Source organism: Guillardia theta (genome assembly GCF_000315625.1).
Source record: "Guillardia theta CCMP2712 unplaced genomic scaffold GUITHscaffold_22, whole genome shotgun sequence".
NCBI lineage: Eukaryota > Cryptophyceae > Pyrenomonadales > Geminigeraceae > Guillardia > Guillardia theta.
In genome coordinates, this window is record NW_005434652.1 from 537700 (window position 1) to 554618 (window position 16919).

At 53.7% G+C, this 16919-nt stretch overlaps 4 protein-coding genes and 1 non-coding gene across 5 annotated transcripts; 4 read left to right on the forward strand and 1 right to left on the reverse strand.

Moving 5' to 3' along the window:
- The first annotated feature begins 3789 nt into the window (after window positions 1-3789).
- GUITHDRAFT_151865 (hypothetical protein) lies at window positions 3790-5254 on the forward strand. The gene is made up of 15 exons (XM_005835271.1): window positions 3790-3815; window positions 3866-3934; window positions 3984-4021; window positions 4074-4142; window positions 4192-4224; window positions 4271-4316; window positions 4363-4401; window positions 4509-4547; window positions 4595-4634; window positions 4688-4716; window positions 4764-4807; window positions 4854-4904; window positions 4954-4993; window positions 5051-5110; window positions 5165-5254. The coding sequence occupies exons 1-15, from the start codon at window positions 3795-3797 to the stop codon at window positions 5231-5233; spliced, it is 687 nt and encodes a 228-aa protein (XP_005835328.1). The 5' UTR covers window positions 3790-3794; the 3' UTR covers window positions 5234-5254.
- A 212-nt stretch (window positions 5255-5466) lies between these two features.
- On the forward strand, window positions 5467-5538 carry GUITHDRAFT_t42. Its single transcript has one exon. It is a non-coding gene; the product is annotated as a tRNA-Asp (tRNA).
- A 501-nt stretch (window positions 5539-6039) lies between these two features.
- On the forward strand, window positions 6040-7902 carry GUITHDRAFT_136858 (hypothetical protein; the record flags this gene model as incomplete). The annotated part of the gene is made up of 1 exon (XM_005835272.1): window positions 6040-7902. The coding sequence occupies one exon, from the start codon at window positions 6040-6042 to the stop codon at window positions 7900-7902; it is 1863 nt and encodes a 620-aa protein (XP_005835329.1).
- Window positions 7903-8213: 311 nt separating this feature from the next.
- On the reverse strand, window positions 8214-11218 carry GUITHDRAFT_105958 (hypothetical protein; the record flags this gene model as incomplete). Its single annotated transcript, XM_005835273.1, has 19 exons — window positions 8214-8273; window positions 8317-8386; window positions 8431-8600; window positions 8906-9002; window positions 9048-9106; window positions 9153-9288; window positions 9335-9501; window positions 9546-9645; window positions 9692-9796; window positions 9845-9927; window positions 9972-10037; window positions 10084-10161; window positions 10224-10367; window positions 10411-10500; window positions 10544-10706; window positions 10752-10807; window positions 10854-10977; window positions 11033-11104; window positions 11148-11218. The coding sequence occupies 19 exons, from the start codon at window positions 11216-11218 to the stop codon at window positions 8214-8216; spliced, it is 1911 nt and encodes a 636-aa protein (XP_005835330.1).
- A 953-nt stretch (window positions 11219-12171) lies between these two features.
- GUITHDRAFT_105959 (hypothetical protein) lies at window positions 12172-15185 on the forward strand (the record flags this gene model as incomplete). The annotated part of the gene is made up of 22 exons (XM_005835274.1): window positions 12172-12276; window positions 12322-12495; window positions 12544-12582; window positions 12642-12668; window positions 12721-12780; window positions 12825-12863; window positions 13008-13061; window positions 13114-13207; window positions 13350-13418; window positions 13503-13554; window positions 13601-13670; window positions 13712-13757; window positions 13872-13945; window positions 13999-14040; window positions 14168-14215; window positions 14259-14316; window positions 14394-14494; window positions 14542-14573; window positions 14617-14690; window positions 14743-14809; window positions 14870-14910; window positions 15091-15185. The coding sequence occupies 22 exons, from the start codon at window positions 12172-12174 to the stop codon at window positions 15183-15185; spliced, it is 1461 nt and encodes a 486-aa protein (XP_005835331.1).
- Window positions 15186-16919: the final 1734 nt, after the last annotated feature.

Below are 16919 nucleotides of genomic sequence, written 5' to 3' on the forward strand. Positions count from 1 at the left end.
CTATCAGATATTTGAACAAAAACACGCTGTATTAAAAACTAATTCAACGACCCCTCTCAAACAATCCAGGTACCACCACCCCCTTATTCAGGGGAAACCACCGGGTCATTAGTCATAACCGGTACTGGGAGATCGAGAACTGACAAAAAGCCACTTTTCCTTGGTTTTTCCTGGGCGAAATCCTACAGAATGGTACTAAAAGATCAAACCGTTTTAGCTGTGACTCGGAAACATCCGCTCGCTTCAAAGTTTGACAGAGTCCGCCTCAAGAAATAAGATATAAAATCTTGAGGGCAGAACAATTGAGGTCACTCAATCTTATCGATGACACCCGAAGGCAGAGAGTCGGGACTCTCGGAAAAAAACCTCTTGAGTCCTGAAGTGATGTGAACCAGTGGTGGTAGGGTACTTTGTGCATGGGTAGGGGTGTTCATTTTGAGTAGTGCTGACAGGGCAAAGGAGGGGTACTAAAAAGGGGAGGTTCAAACTAGTCATTTGGTTCCAGGCAGGGTGGGTTCTCTTTGCGAGGAAATCCCGCGAAACAGGGCAAGCAGGGATGGGGGAGGGGGAGTAGCGAGAGAGGAGGGGGAACAGCGAGAGAGGAGGGGGAGCAGCGAGAGATGAGGGGGAGACGGAGACGGAGACGGAGGCAGAGAAAGACGAAGAGAAAGAGACGGAAACAGAGGGAGACACAAACAGCAGAGCACAGCACAGCACAGCACAGCACAGCACAGCAGCAGAAGACGAGAAGATGAGAATACTACTATATCCAGAGCAAAAAGGTATCGGTGCGAAGAGTGGTATGAGACGGAATATAGTTCCTAACAAAAGGTGAAGCGAGGTGGAGAGGGTGAGGTCACATGGGGCAGTGGGATAGAACATAATACTCAAGTCTCACTTGATGCCCAGCTGCCAGTCTGAAAGGGACCCCCAAACCTTGTCCATAAGGTAGACATGGATCTCTTCAGCTCACAATCATGGACGTTTTTCGGCATTCATGATGCTAGTAACAGCGTCCTCCTGCAAGAGGGAGCTGAAGGTAAGGACGTCGCTCCTTCATCCCTGGACCGATCACTCAGCGTACTCTTGCAGAGTTCAATATTTGGCCGTTCCTCCTGATCAGTGTCATATTGGTGATTGCTGCTTTTGTTCTTCTTGTCAGCTGAATGGAGAGTCTCGGCAGATCCTCTCCATTCTGTTCGACACATGTAAAGAAGTCATTGAATCGAATACTCCAGAGGCTTTCGAGGTCTTCCGATGTGCCATGATGTCGGTGTTTCACACTTTGACCTTCCAGCCCATCATGGACGCCTTCTTCTCGGAGTTAGCGACTCTTGGCTTCATTGGAGCTATAGCCTTCACGCTTACTTGTGTGCTCTCATGTCATGGGTAAACTCTCGGGTGACTTGTCGCACAGACAACTTTCAGAAATCATGTGAAGGGGCCTGTTCGGTTGGAACCTGCTTGGATTGAGACGTGTCTGCACGAGTAATTGTGAACGGCAGATCATGCAAAGATTGTCAGAGAAGTTTCTTGGAGAAGTATCTCTTCCTGTAGCAACCAGCTCTATCCTGACTTTCTGCGCAGCCGGGCGAGCTGCAAGAAATTTTCGAAGGGTTACATTTCCTGGTGCGTTGGTTTAGGATATATTTGTGTGTTTTAATCACTTGCTTCCCTGGTGGGCTGGCTCGACAGCTGTTTGCAGTTTCTGTAGTCTTCATCTTCACCGTCCTCATACTCTTGAGGTTATGAGATATGAAAGTCCTTCTCTTCCCTGACTTGATCTTCAGAGTCACCTTGCTGAAGTCGAAGCAATGGGCAGACTGGGAATATGAGTTGACGAAGAGCAAATCGTACACGCAGAAGCAACCAGAGTGATGATTTAAGTTGATTTGTTGAAGGGTTGTTGATCTTTTCTGGATGGCAGATCAGGCAAGGACACCCTCGAGACGAAGAAGAAGTACAGTTGTTTTCATCGTGCGAAGCAACCTCATGGCCTGCAGGAACTTTCTGCAGAGCGCGGGTTACTCTGGAAGCTTGTTTGACCTTATGAGCTTTAATGTTGGTAAGGCTTCAAATGGTCTAAAAGTTTGTATTCAGAGGACGTAGATACTACTAGGAACGAATGGAAGCATAGCGGAACTCTATATGGAGAATGGATCAAGCCAGACAGGATGGTCTGCGATTTCTTTCTACCGCAGCAGCATTGTGAGAATTTGCAGGCTCGATCAGAATTTTATCGCCTACGTCACAGATTTATCCAAGACCATCAAGAGTGCGTCGAAACCGTAAAGGCTGCGAAGAGAGAAGTACCAGAGATTCATCAACTTGTTTGTGGCAGATTATCCCCCTCGAGTTTGACTTTGGGATGTATCTCAAGGTTTGACAGAGGATGCAGCTGTTCAAAATGAAATGACTGGTGAAACGAAGCTGACTCTAGCGCACACATACGCGAAGATCATCGAAATTAAACCTGTGGATTGGCTCGTCTTGTGGATTCTTTTCGGAGTGGTGATTAATCAAGATGGGAAAGAACTTGATGAATGATCTAATCATTTCACAGGTATTCTTTGCTTACTATCTCGAGCCCCTCGCAATCATCTTCACTTTCATCGCAGTAGAAGTGAGTAGAACTCTTGTTCACACAACAAAAGAGATTTGATGCGTGTTCCAGTTTCTTGTCTTGGTATCAGCAATTGCGCTCCAGAAGAAGCTTGTAGAATGCAATATTGTCTGGCATGGATCTGACTGTATTCCCAGATCAACATCCGATACGAGATGCTACCACCTATGCTGGTCAGTCAATCACCGAGTTGTGCACATCCCCTCTCTTTGCTCCGCTTTTCCTTCTTGACTGGCTTGTCAAGCTCAAAGAAATTTCTCCTTGTTGTTTGTTCAACATGATTGACTTCCAATCGCAGGATCCTTTCAGCCAATCTTCTGCAGGTTATTCTTGCAGTGTGTGCAGGAGCTCAGCTGAGAGATAGACAGACTTTGAACAGGAAGAAAGTTCTGCCACCTCACCGCTGCTGGACAACAATGAGGTTCATATCCTCCTCCCGCCCATCCCCAATTGCGCGACACTGTGTAGATACACGAAGATCCTCCGGAGCAGGCAGGAGAAAACAAGAAAAAACAAAACCAACTGCACGTGAGTTTCTCGCGCTTTCTTCATGTGAGATTTGTCATCTGCTTCCCTTGCAGATCCAGTTCCTTGGCGAGCCCAAATACCAACGACGATCTTCCCTTCATATCTCAAAGCCAAACAATCGTGCGGATCTGGTTGGGTTTTCATGGGACCTGGTTGACTGGTTCTTCTCCAGCCATCTCTGCCATGTTTTCTTCTCAAAGGCTGAACAGACATCAGGCATCCCCTTACACCTTCTGTGCTTTTTTTACAGCTGAAGTTTCTCCAACTTCAGCAATTGTTCTGGTTCGGGTCCCATGGGCCGAGCGTGATGGTGCATGCTTGCAAGTTGCTCTTGTTCGGATCGGGTGGATCAGTGAACCAATCTCTCTCATCGTGATTTGTTCTCGGTTTTGCAGTCATCAACCTGGCCGTGGTCTTCGTTGAGCTGCAAGCTGCCCTGCCCGCCGAAAGGAAGTTGCTTGTCCTCGGTCAACCTTATCCTTTGAAGGGAGAGAGTCACTCAAACTTTGCAGGACTTGCTCTTGTCTCTCCAGTTCTCACGCTGTTGACGATGCCGGTGCTTCTCTCGCCTTGCTCTATTGTCAGCCTCATCGTTCGTTAGTTGACCATTCAGACCCTCAACCTGGTGACCAACATCGAACACATGAAGTCAGAGAAAATTCTGGTGTTAACCCATCACCTCTGGTTTAGTCTGCCTTGACCTTCACGGGACAGGTTGAAGTGATCAAACATCAGAAGTTCCAGAAGCAGAGAAAAGTGATGCAGATGCTGTCGTCGCTGCAGGTGAGCTGTTCTGAGAGCAAGTTTTCTTTCACTTATCGTCGTCATCAAGTTCTTCATTGACAAGGCAGAAGCCTTCGCAACCGAGAGGTTTGCAGCGCTTCAGTGCATGCGGCCCATCCGTTGCTCAGCGTTTGACTAGCGCGACGTCCGGAGCTGCGGAGGGATCGGCAGCTCACACGCTGTTCAAAGCCAATGAAGTGAAGTCCAGGTAGGAAGCAGCGGAGGAGGAGCAGGAAGTTTGACATTGGTGTCCACAGCTTCGAGAAGCTAATCAATAACAGGAAGACAAGGTGAAGCGTCCGATCTGTGGAACAACCTGTCATTGTGAGTTGCCAGACACATGGTCGACGATCTTCGCGAGCTGTTCTCGTCCTTTGACCAGGTTCATCACCGTGTGAAAACCTCCCTGACCTCACTTTTACATGAAGGACAACAGCGGGGCGATCGAAAGGGAAGAGTTGGGGCAGGTAGATATCGAGGGAGGGGTGCTTGGAGGGGATGGGTGGAAGGGAGGGGAGGAAAGTTGGAAGCGAGGCTTCTCTGGCCTCTACCTGCTCACTCTCAACCCGGGCAGCTCCTGCAGTGCATGGGACAGTCCAAGTCCGAGGACGAGGTCAGTGGCTGCCGTGAATTCCAGCGCGTCCTGACCTCGCTCTTCAGGTGGATCGACTGTTCAATCTCATGGACGCGGACGGGAGCGGTCTGTGCTGCTTCCACGAGCGATGGGCCCGCCTGACTTCGCTTGCCTCCCAGGAGACGTCGACTTCGAGGAGTTCTGCATCGTGAGGCTGGTCCGTAGGCAGCTGCCGCCCCTCACCGTGGCACGCAGGTGATCCTTCATAACCGAGAGACGAAGAAGAGTCTGGACCCGCGGTAGCTCCTCCCTTGACAAGCCTGCTGGCTGATCACAAGTTGCCAGCTCGATCGCAGAGCGCATGTGGAAGCTCTTCGACAAGGACGGGGACGGGAGGTGAAGTCTGCTGCTCCTGCCCTGCTGCGGCCCTGACCGACACCACCAGCATCTGTCCGGACGAAATGCTGGAGGCTTTCACCACCCTGGTGCGAGCTCGCCTGCGATGAGGAGCGAGAGGTGGGAGGGCGTGACGCTTGTTGAAGGGCAAGAACTGGGACGTGGAAGACATCCGTACTCTCATGCACGAGATCGACAATGATCAGGTCCGTGTTCACGCTGCCAGCTCCCGCTGATTCAAGGCCTCACGTCCTTGGCAGAGCGGGACGATAGAGAAGTCAGAGTTCGTGGAGTACATCACTTCCATCATGAGCTCTAGCCACCATTGATCATTTAACGAACAGTTCGACAAATCCTCTCCTCTCATATCCTCTCCCTACTCTAGTCTACTCCACTACTCTGCTTTCAACCTACTCTGCTCTACTCTCACCTCACTCTCTTCACCTCTCTTCACCTCTCTTCACCTCACTTCACCTCTCTTCACCTCTCATATTCTCCTGTTATATCAACTTTGAGACACCCCTGCTCCCCAAGGCGAGCTCCACATCAGGAGCTTCTGACTGCCGTGTTAGTATAGTGGTCAGTATCCCCGCCTGTCACGCGGGAGACCTGGGTTCAATTCCCAGACGCGGCGACCCTTCGGGTGGTCCTCCTCGCAATAGAGGAGATTTCTTTTTAGCATGCGGAAGTTCTCCCGCCCTCGTAGCCTCAGCGTGTTCGGCAGCCCCGGGCCCTCTCAGTCTCAGTCTCGCAATGGCCCGGCTTCACGCGGGCCTCAGGGCCTGACTGTTCGCCGCCTGGTCGGGCCCGGCCCAAGGCATGATCCCGCCACTTCTTTACTCAAAGTAACGGACACTAGTACGCCGACTAATAAAACGACTGGGATAAAACCATTTTTGCATCAGAGACGGGTCCTGCTACCACAGTCCTCCTATTTTTGTACTGTGACAGTGTTGGGGGTAGGGTGGTAAACCCTGCAGGCACCGGAGCAACAAGCTAGCCCCTTTATATGACAGCTACGCCCACTGAGGCATTTCCCCCCGTTCCAACCCTCTTCCTTGCAGCGAAGCAGAAGCAGCTCTGATCGAGCAGAGTCCCTCGTCCTCCGGATCCTGCCTACTCTCAACATCACGAGATGACATGGCGACGGCTTGCATCGATGACGATCCTCTTCAGTGTGCATATCGCTTGTATGTCAGTCAACCCGAGCCCGATGCCCTTCGGATTGCGGTGGCAATCAGGTAAAGCGAACTTCAAGCTATGGGCTCCTCATGCAGCTTCTGTTGCGCTGGAGGTCAAGCAGGGCGAAGAAGTCGCCACACATCAGCTGACCAGGCAAGGAGATTCTTTCGAGAAGGACCAGCTCGACATCTCCCCGGGGGATTCTTACCGCATCGTCCTCACAACCAGCGACGGGCGACAGGTTTATCGCCGCGACCCCTACGCGAGAGGCGTCGAGGCCAGCGACTCGTTCTGGTGTGTGTGCGTGGAAGACAGCTCAAAGTACAAGTGGCGATGTGATTGGAAGGCGCCAACGTGGGACCAGCTAATCATCTATGAGATGCACGTCGGTTCCTTCACTGAGGAAGGAACGTTCGAGGCAGCTGAAGCCAAGCTCGACCACCTTGCGGACCTCGGCTTCACCGCCATCGAAGTCATGCCCATCACAGAGTTCGACTCGACACACGATGGAGGGTGGGGCTACAACCCCCGACAGCTGCTGGCGACGCATCCCAAGTACGGCAGTGCCGACCAGTTCCGCCATTTCGTGGACCAGGCGCACGAGAGAGGAATCGCTGTGATCGTCGACGTCGTGCTGCATCATCCTGCAGTAGAGGGGAACATCCTCTGGGATTTCGACGGATGGAGCCAGGACAACAACGGGGGCATCTACCATGAAGGGGCGCCCGACACTCAGTGGGGGCGGGGCTACGCATGGTGGAAGTCGGAGGTGATCGACCTGCTCACGGGCGGCTGCCTCGTGTGGCTCGACGAGTGCAACTGCGACGGCTTGCGGTTCGACTCAGCCCTGGACATCCCGACGGATGTGGCGCAGAAGCTGACGCATCGCTGCCACGAGCTCTTCCCCGGCAAGATCCTCATCGCCGAGGTGACGCCGGAGAACCCCAGGGCCATCTACGAGTGCGGCTTCGACTCCCTCTGGATCCATTCCAGCTACTTCGACATCATCCAGCAGCACCGAGCCCTGGGCAGAGGCCACCATGGCGGAGGAGACTGGGCAAGCGGGTGGGACATCCCGAAGCTCAGGACCGCCTTTGGCATGCACTACGGGTTCAGCTCGACAACCCAGACGGTCAAGTACTTCCTCGGCTCACACGATCAGTGTGGGTGCCGCCATGGCGGCGGTCACTACGAAGACTACAAGGAGATCGGAGGACAGCATCGTTACGCTGTCGACCAGTACGGTTTCTGCGGGAGACCAGACGGCAAGGCGCTCGCGGCCGCTCGTATGTGGTACTCGACCATGGTGTCCTCGATGGGACTGCCGATGTGCTTCATGGGCACAGAGTGGGCGCAACCAGGATGGTGGGACTGCACGCCAGAGAGGAGGATCAGCTGGGACCTGGCCAAGGATACCATCGGGATGCAGATGATGAGTGCGCTGCGCGACATCCACAAGCTGAGAGCAGGCAGCGGGGCCCTGAGGTACGGAGGGACGAGGATGCTGCATGAGGACAGGCCCAACGGAGTGATTGGCTTCGAGCGGTGCGATGGTAAGGACAGGTACTACGTTCTTGTCAACGCGGGACTGAAATCGTTCGGCAACTACGGAGCTTGGGCGGAGTATGGCGTCTTCCAAGAGGTGTTCTGCTCACAGTCGAGCAAGTATGGCGGGAAGTACGATGACGGTACGGAAATCCCTTCCACCTGCAACGAGGGCAGCCTGTCTTGCAACGGAGGAACTCTCACTGTATGCTTACCGCGGCAATGCACCTTTGTGTTCTCAGACAAATCTTTTCAGAACGCGAATGAATAAAACAGATCAAGCCCGCAGCACATGTACACTCTTCCTCCTCTCCTCCTCCTCCTCCTCCTTCACTGTCCTGCATCTTTTCTTCCTCCTGGTCCTGTGCAGTTTCCGAGCTGGAGGCACCTGCATGTAGTGCTGTGAGCAAGCATGATGGCGCAAGTGAAAGAGCACGTGAAGCCTCGTCGGGCCGAGGAAGTTCCACCGCTCGGAGCGAGGAGCTCAGTGATGAAAATCATCACGTTCTTGCTGGAGTCCTCCCACTGGCTGAAGCACCTTCATCTACCCGGTCACCTCACAAGCACAAGCACGTCCCAGCATCACTTGATGAGCGTTGGAGAGAAGTAGACCGTCCTCTCCCGCCTCCTCTTCTCTTCGAGCTACACACAGTCAGGTCCCTGCGGCGACTCATGGCGCCTCTACCATCTCCGCTGACATGTACTCCTCTGGGATCGCATCCTCCCAGTCCACAGGCTTCTCGCTCTCCCAGGGCCTACCAGCAGGTGTCAAGTTGGTCCACGTGCGGAGACAAGAGACATGAGGGCCTTCCAGGCGCTGATGCCGGTGATGGACTCAAGCTCCGTCTGAGACAGCCCAACACTCGACTCCATCTGCTCCTCAGTAAGCAGGGGGAGGCAGGAAGAGCCTTGCACCTGCTCCAGTATGTCCTTCGACCCTCTCGCTTCCTTTCCTGTCGCCTTGTTCGGCTGCATGACGTCAGTTCAGGTGCTGTCAGGGCAGCGAGTCGTGTACAAGAGCTTGTGTCCAAGTGGAGCGAAGAGCGACTCGTCCTAGCCTGTCGATCGCCAAGCCGTACTGAAAGACTGCAGGCTGCAAATGAAGGTCAGGAGGTGACGTCAGATGGCACGAGGTTCCTGCTCTTGCGTGAGGCGTTGGCAGGTGCGAACTTCTTCCAGCAGGCGCATCTTGAGCTCGCAAGAAAGATTCGCCAGGGGAACCTGCCGAGTTGAAACTTGTCGGAACGACTTGAAAGGTGTTGCGATCGCTCGACCTCGTTCCATGCCAAGAAGGTGTTGGTCTCGGTATCAAGGCACCTGTAGATGGTTCTAAAGTCATTTTGATCCAGCACGTCGCTCGTCCTCTGATATCTGAGGTCTTCTCAGTCAGGCGGCATCTTCATAGCGATACCTCACCTGCCCCTCTTCGAGTCGGAGCCATCGAAGATCGGAGGAGAGATTTCAACGATCTGCACCTGCGGCGACCAGTAAAGACCAGGTACCCTTGCTCCATCCTAGTACCGTGAGGCCCTCCCACTCCGTAAGGAAGGGGGGCTCGAGGTAGGTCGACGCCATGACGCCCACGGCCTGGAAGTTGGTGATGTTGAGGTCGTTGAGGGAGCTGTCGGAGAGGCCGATCATCTCTAACAGGAACCCTCTGAAGACTCTTCATCAGCACGACACGTCAGCACGGCCGGGCTCACTTCTCTTGACAGCTGACTCTCAGCTGGAACATCTGGTCGACTATGTCTGGCCGAGCAAGGATGACGCCTTCGATTCGTTCGTAGGGGATCTCAACCACGAAACTTTGTTGGGTGCACGTGACCGTCGAGGTTGCTCGAGAGCCCAAGATGAGGCTGACCTCGCCCAGCTGCAACACGTCATCAACCCCAGCAGACAAGGGGCGGGTCTCACGGATTGCCCATCCCTCACTCGTGCGACTTCCTGGTAGCCCTCGGAGGGGGAGCTCACATGGATCGCAGCGCTTCCCTCCAGCATGAGGAAGATGTTGTGACTGCTCGGGAGAGTCAGCAGCCTCACGCTCAGAGGGCTCATCCTACTTGGTCTTCCCCTGCTGGATGAGAATCGCATTCTCAGGATAGACTTGGATCTGCGACCCCAGCGCGAGCATCCGCAGCTCTCGATGATCGAGCATCGGGAACAAGCTTGAGGCAGACTGTCACCGCCCTTGGATCCGACCTTCACTTACTCACGCCGATGGGCTCCTGAGCATCAACGCTTCCGCGATGAAGGTTTCTGAGGAGCTGCCCTCGTAGAATTGCTTCATGGAGTTGATCTGCACGACGAGTGAGAAGGGGAGCAGTGCTCTTGTGACCTCACGAGCTCGTTGCTGATGAGAGCTCTAGACATCGATTCTCTCTTCAAAACCCCTACACAAGATCCTGACTGATTCCAGCTTTACCCTCGTCATCACGGGCAGTGTGTCTATCACCAGCGCGAGGACTGTTGCTATTCGCTGCTGGCCCAAAGCAACGCATGCGTCTTCGAAGGCGTCACCTTCCTTGTAGACCTGAACAACACCAGCTCAGGTCAGGTCGAGCCGAGATGGAGGCTCAATGAACGTCACCCTACCTGCGTCTCCAGCTCGATTGTCTTCGTCAAATTTTCTTTGGTCGTTGGATCTTGGAACGCGATGGATCGGGTACAGGTAGCCCGAGCACATCCCTTGATGATGATGAACATGCTGTCGCCGTCGTCGCCTTGCGAGCAGAGCAACTGACGACCAACACTCACTCTTGCCAACCACTGCCACGCCTACCGTGTCTGACTCAATATACATCTTCTCAACCTCCTTGGACAAAGTTTTGATCGCATCGTCGGACATAATTTCTAACAGCTTACACTTGCGCTGGAAGACTTTCAGATCAGCTGCATCGTCAGCAATTCAAAACCTGGGCGAGGATCTGAAGAGGAGATTTGTGCTTCTCCTGCCAAGTCAGAGAGCTCCTGAGCACTGCATTCACGTCCGCGTTCTTTCCTATCACAGATCGGAAGTGTTGAACATGTATGTAGCAAACTTCACAGGGTCCCAGGGCCTTCACGGTCATGACACACCTGTACATCTCTCACTCCCCTACATTGCCAGGACTGTCAGGATACGGCATGTCTAAGATCGCCTCCTCCCCGAACGTGTTCCCCCTCCCCAGCGTCAGCTCCTGTTACCCTCGTCACCTCTCGTCCAGCTGGAGTTGAATTACTCACGCGCTGGGAGATCTCGTTCGCTCCTTGGCCGTAGATAGAAGAGGCTTCGAGGGAACCAGACACCACACACTTCAAGCTGTCTCCCAACTCCCCATGCGCTGATATGACTTGATCCTTGTCAAACCTGTTTGCACGGAGATTGTGATATTGTATAACACCTCTCCTCCTCCCCCCATCACCTGTGTATCTTCCCCTTGTTGGACAGATTGCGGATCTCCCTGTCGGTCAGAATCTTCAACAGCTCAGACAACCTAGCATGGAGTGAATCTTGTTTCATGAGCACAGAACCGTCACCTCTGCTGTAAAACTTTCTCAATCTTCTTGCGGTTCTCAACCATCTCGTCCATGTCTGAGGTACTTGACATGGTCGCCCGACTTGGCGTCCACCGCCCCTCCCGCCCCTCCCGCCTTCCTTGTTTCCTGCAGCAGTCTCATATCCTCTCCTCCCCACCCTTGCTTGCCGCTTCTCTTTCATCCTCTCACTGATCCCTTCCCCCCCCCTTCCATCCCCCTCCCGTTCCAAGTTCTACCCGCCTGTCCTGTTCTCCCCTCCCTGTTCCCCGCTGGCACGAGAACGAAGGATGCCTCCGATTGCCTCTGTTCTGCATGAACTTTGTTCGCAGAAGTAGCTCACTGACAGTAACTCACTGGCAGGGGCAGGGGCAGGGGCAGGGGCAGGGGCAGGGGCAGGGGCAGGGGCAGGAGCAGGGGCAGGGGCAGGGGCAGGAGCAGGAGCAAGAGCAGGAGCAGGAGGAGCATAGGTAGCTACTGTTTCTTGTGCGGTGTCAGTTTAAAGTGGTAACTTGAAAGGGTGATGGTATCTTTCCAGGCGAGTTTCTTATTCAATGGCGCCTTTCATGTTTCGGATGCCCCCCTCTCACCCCCCAAACCGAGTATGAGCAGACTACTCCCTTCCTTCTCTCTTCCTCTCTTCTCTCTTGTTTCTTCTCTCCTTCCCTTCTCTCTCCGTCTCTCTGAGCGCTGTCTCCTCTCTCTCCCTCTTGTGGTAAGAGGAATTCCCTACGAACACTACAACTCTACATGTTCTCGTTTCGTTTGTCGCGTAGGGTGTGAAGAAAGTTAGGCAAACTCACCTCACCTGACAGATGAGCATGAGGTGGAAGCTGAGGCTGGTCTCCCTTCACGCTGTCTTCCTCCATCAGTGTCTGAGCTTCACGACCCCAAGTTTGTGGCCCAGCCACGTAGGGACAAGGCAGTGAGTCCGATGCCTCCCCCCTACTTCATCTTGACCTCTGCCCTACTCAGAAACCTTCCTCTCGACTGTCCCCTTCGCCGAACCCTCCGGCGACCTTCCAGGATGTGTGGACTCGAGATGGCGAAGAGTTTCGACAGCGAGTTCGAGCAATGGTACCGAATGGAAAAAGCTGCCAAGGAGTACGCGGAGGCGAAAGAGAAGGATAAGGTGCGGGAGCTCCGACCTTACGGCTGCTCCTGATGCTGCTGTAAGGGCAACGTCCACCAGATCGGAGATGTGGTCCGTCAAGGCTCTTCGGCATGGATCATTACAGGCGTCCAAGGGGTGGAGGGTCCTGCGTGGAGGTTCGCGGGGAAAGAAGAGAGCTCGGGAGCAGCAGTGAGCATTCACTGTCTGTCCTTGAGGCAGATGGGAGGGAACTGGCAGGTTCACTCCGCACCAGTACAGCATCCTTCCTTCTCATTTGCTCCACAGTTCCTAGATAAATTCCAACAGCGGGCTCGGCTGCTCAAGGTGAGCTGGAGTCAACCTCCTCCTGTTGCCCTTCCGGTGCCCTTGACGAAGACGCGCAGAATGTTCGCGTCGACGGGGTTCCGAAGGTCCTTCGTCTCCAAGAGTGCGAGCAAGGGCGATGCTGAGATCGTTTTACAGCTGCTGCAGTCCTTCGAAGCAGACACAGAATCTGACAAGGCGTACTACATGATCTTTGAGGTTCCAGCCCCCCGTTCCTTCTTGCTGATTGATCAGTTTGATAGTCTCCTTCCGATGTCACTCTACAAGATCTGCTCGATGCGGTTTCTCTCTCCTCTCTTTCCTCTTTCCTCCCCTCCTTTCCCTCATCCCTTTCTCCCTATCCTCCCTTCTGTGTCTCCCCTCCCTGTCCTCCCTCCTATCCCCCCCCACCCGGTCTGCCTTTCATGGTTCCGAGTTTCCGGTAGGGGCTTCGACCAACGGAGGAAGAGATCATGGAGATCGGGGTTGCAGTCCTTGAGGTTTGACGGGAGGGAGACGAGGGGCCTCGATCTCACCCGCGCTGCTTCACAGATCATGGAGGAGCTGTACGAGAAGAGGCCGCCCGTGTATCATTCTGCCATCACTCCTGACAACATCTTGATCTCCGCCGAGTCAAGGAGAGAAGGTTGACACCAGGAGGAGGAGGAGGATGGGAGGAGGAGGAGGATGGGAGGATGAGGACAGATCGTTCTGAAAGAGAGGGACGGGGGGACTGGAGAGGGAGAGGCAGGAGGCAGGCATTGGAGGGCTTTCTCACTCCCATGAAGGAGGACGAGGGATCTGGCTCTCTGGGTTCGTTCCCGACGACAAATCCCGCACGAGAGCGCTGGCTGAGGGTTACCTTCCTCCTAACTCCCTCCTCCGACCACCGTCAGCAGGAAAGCCCATGGGGAGCAAGGTTGAGCATGACTGTTCTTCAGATGATGACGTCTTCTCCGTTGGAGCTGTGATGCTGCGCATGCTCTCTGGAAGGTCTTGACTCCGCCCGTCCTGTCTGCAGCTCACCGTTGCACCCAAGGGACCCCGTGGAGTTTCTGGTGCAGGAGAAGTCTGGGCTGGGAATGATGTCAATAAGGTTTCGTGGGGAGGTTGTAGAGGCGCCAGGAGTGTCGGGGCTCATCAACTGCAGGTGGTGATGAGCTCAAGGCTGGCCAAAGTCGTGGATGAAATGCTCGGTCTTTTTCTGTCCCTTCCCTCCCGTCCTCCTCTTTGCTCTGCCCCCTCCTCCCTCATCCACACTTTTGACCCATCCTCTCTTCCCCTCTTCTTCCTTATCGCTTCTCCTACAGCATTCAACAGCCCAGTCTTCCGGAGCCCTCAGAGTGCCCTGGTGTCTCTCAAGCAAGCGGCGAGTGCCAAGACAGTGAGAGGGTCGAAGTGCAGAGTAGCAACGATGACGAGCGCGTGTGTTCACAGGAAGCCCTAGTGACTTCACTTCCGACCGTGCAGGCAATTGATGTGCGAGCTGAGGAAAAGCTGACAGCTGTCCCCCCCCCCCCCCCAGACCGCAAGAAAGCCAGCGAACACCAAAGTCAGCCAAGGAGCATTCTCCTCTCGGCTCCTCTAACGCTCTTCGATCCTCCAGGTCGAGCTGATCAGGGGCCTCGACTCCCTGCAGCTGATGGTCCCTGCGGTCAGACCCTCCTCGAGCAACCATGGCAGTGACTCGCACTCAGGATGGGATGAGCTCGTCCACCCTGTCGACCGGAGGCTTCACAGTCGCTTGGAATTTCGGTACGTCAGGAGGAGGGGAGGGAGGAGGGGGGGAGGTGGCAGGAGGGAGGGAAGGAAATTTTTAGAGCTGCGTGAAGGCATCGGCATGTGGACTGTGAGCGCCATCACCGGAGGAGCTCCCCTCCTCTTCACCGCCTTCTCCATCCCCTTCTGGATCGTGGGGGCGAGACTCGCAAGGGTGCAGCAGCTAGTGAATGAGAGAAGGAGAGTGACTGGGGCCGGCAGGACACGTTCAAGTCAGCGTTGGTGGGGGTCAGGTGGATGGTCGAGGCAGGATGAGGGGGCTCTCAAGGTGACCAGGTTGAACATGGACCGAGACGAGTTCTCGCTGCGGGAGGAGATAGTCGGAGGGACTGAGTACAAAGTGAGGAGCGGTGAGAAGGCAGGGGAGATTTGACAGGGGGGATTGAGGGCGATTGACAACAGGGAAGACGTCGGATTTGACCGAAGTCGATCTCTTCGTCAGTGGGTACATCAACGAGAACCCGGTCAGGTCAGCGGGGCCTCTTAATGATGCGAGCTGCTGGGAGGTGAGGAGTCTGTCGTCGAACAGGTGCATAAGGATGGTGGCGGGTGCGGAGGTTATCACGTTCGGTCAGAACCTGGAACTCGTGAGAACCATGTCCCTCGGTTTTTTTTCTGTCTGACACGACTTGATCTCGTTCGTTTGCTGTATCTCCTCGCGACTTGCAGGCTGAGCAGGATTGGATCGTCTCTGAGATTAGAAATGTGAATGTGTTTCTTGATACTCAGAAATCGTGACATTGTCTTCAGTTTCTGGAGTTATGAAATACGGGAAAAGAATGCGATACATGTTCAAGTCGAATACTTGTCAGGAACTGACTGTGAACGTTTTGGGAATTACTTGATTTCATAATTTCAACCTGACTAGAACACAAGAGAGCAGACTGCGCTCAACCATCCTCCCTTACGCACATTCACAGATGAGCGCTGCTCTTTGATCCCTTCAGCCCCTGCCCTCCAATGTAAACGCATAGTCAAGTCGCAAGCACACAAACTTACAGCTCCCACTGTCAAGTTTTGGATGGAGCTATCGTTGGTTCCAACCACCATGTTGTCAAACCGGTCGCTGCGCAGGTCCGTGTAAGCAGCACACATAAAAAAGTTACCCTCTCTCACCCCTCCTCTGCTGGGCCCGAGTTCTCCGCAAAGTAACCGCCCGGGGCAATGGGCATCATAGAGAGAGATTGGAAGCGTTGGAGATTGCTGAACATCTGCAGTGCAAGAAGAATCATCAGACGGCATGCACCGTCGGAGTCTCTGGCTGACGCATCTACGACCAATGTCTAGTTTCAAAGCAGGACACTCCTGCTGCACTTCTTCCTCTCTGCTGCAGCTCATATTTGTAATATTCATCTCTTCTTTTATCTCAGCAAAGATACTTCCACATAGTTTGATTTCGATTCTCCTGCACTTCATCCCAAGTTCACCTTCATGCCCTGACTTCCTCCTCTGCCGTACAACCTTCACTCTTGCCGATCTCCTTCCTCCACAATGACCTAGTGCTGTCACCGTTTCGCTTTCCCGTCATCTTTTTGCTAAGGCATTCATCCGTGTGTCTGTAACCTGTCTCTCCCTCCGTCTCTCCCTCCCTGCTTCCTTGCCCAACCTTCCCTCCACCATGTCGATCTATTTCTGGGACAACGGCTTTCAAACAGTTCTAACGTTTTGTAACCGTTCGATTCCGACTCTGGAACCCAGCATCTCCGATTGTACCGGACCTCCGGGCCCGCCGTGCTTTAGTTACGAAATACCTATTATCTAGAGCTGCCTACCATATTGATCTAATATCAATCCTGAGGGGAACTTGTTGATGTGGGGGTGGTGGAAAAGGCAGACAATACAAGGGGTGGTCGAGCCTGGTCTGGTCTCTTTACAGCTTCTATATCTCCCGCACTTGAAATCACAGCGCTTTGCGAACTGTTTCTAAAAACTATTTTATGAATGTTCTGAAAGAACATTTTTTCGGTATCTGGGGGATGCTTGATGCCCTTCGCTGAAGTTCAAAAGATTTGGATTTGGACAGAGAGATGAGATGATTTATGTAGACTCATATGTAAATGAGGGCATCATCGAATCATTGCCTTCATAACCCCATCACCCCCCACGGGTCTCCAGATTTCCACCCCTATCCATCAGATCGCGCGTCACCGCTGCATTCAGTCACAAAAACAAGTACCCTCACCCCCTAATTTATGGAGGCTGTACCCTCCATCATCAGAGGGCTGGGGCCGTCCTAAAAGGTTTTAGAAAGCTCCATTCTATATTGCGTCTTGCCGAGAACATATATTTTAAACTAAAAATAGTTTTGAGAATAAGAATCCTTTTCAAAAAAAGGTTTCCGGTATAAATGACCCCCACCCCACATCCCGTTGCACATCGTGATTTCACCCCCCATTTCTATTCACAAAATCACCCCCCCTGGTAGGACAACCAGGCTGCAAGTCGTTCATCTACCAAGACGAACTGCTCTTCCATCAAGACTCCTTGGGTCGTCGTCGCATCTGCATCCCCATCGCCATGCGGCCAGCCATACTCCGCATGGGCCATGACGAAGCGGGTCACCTCGGCTCTGACAAGAC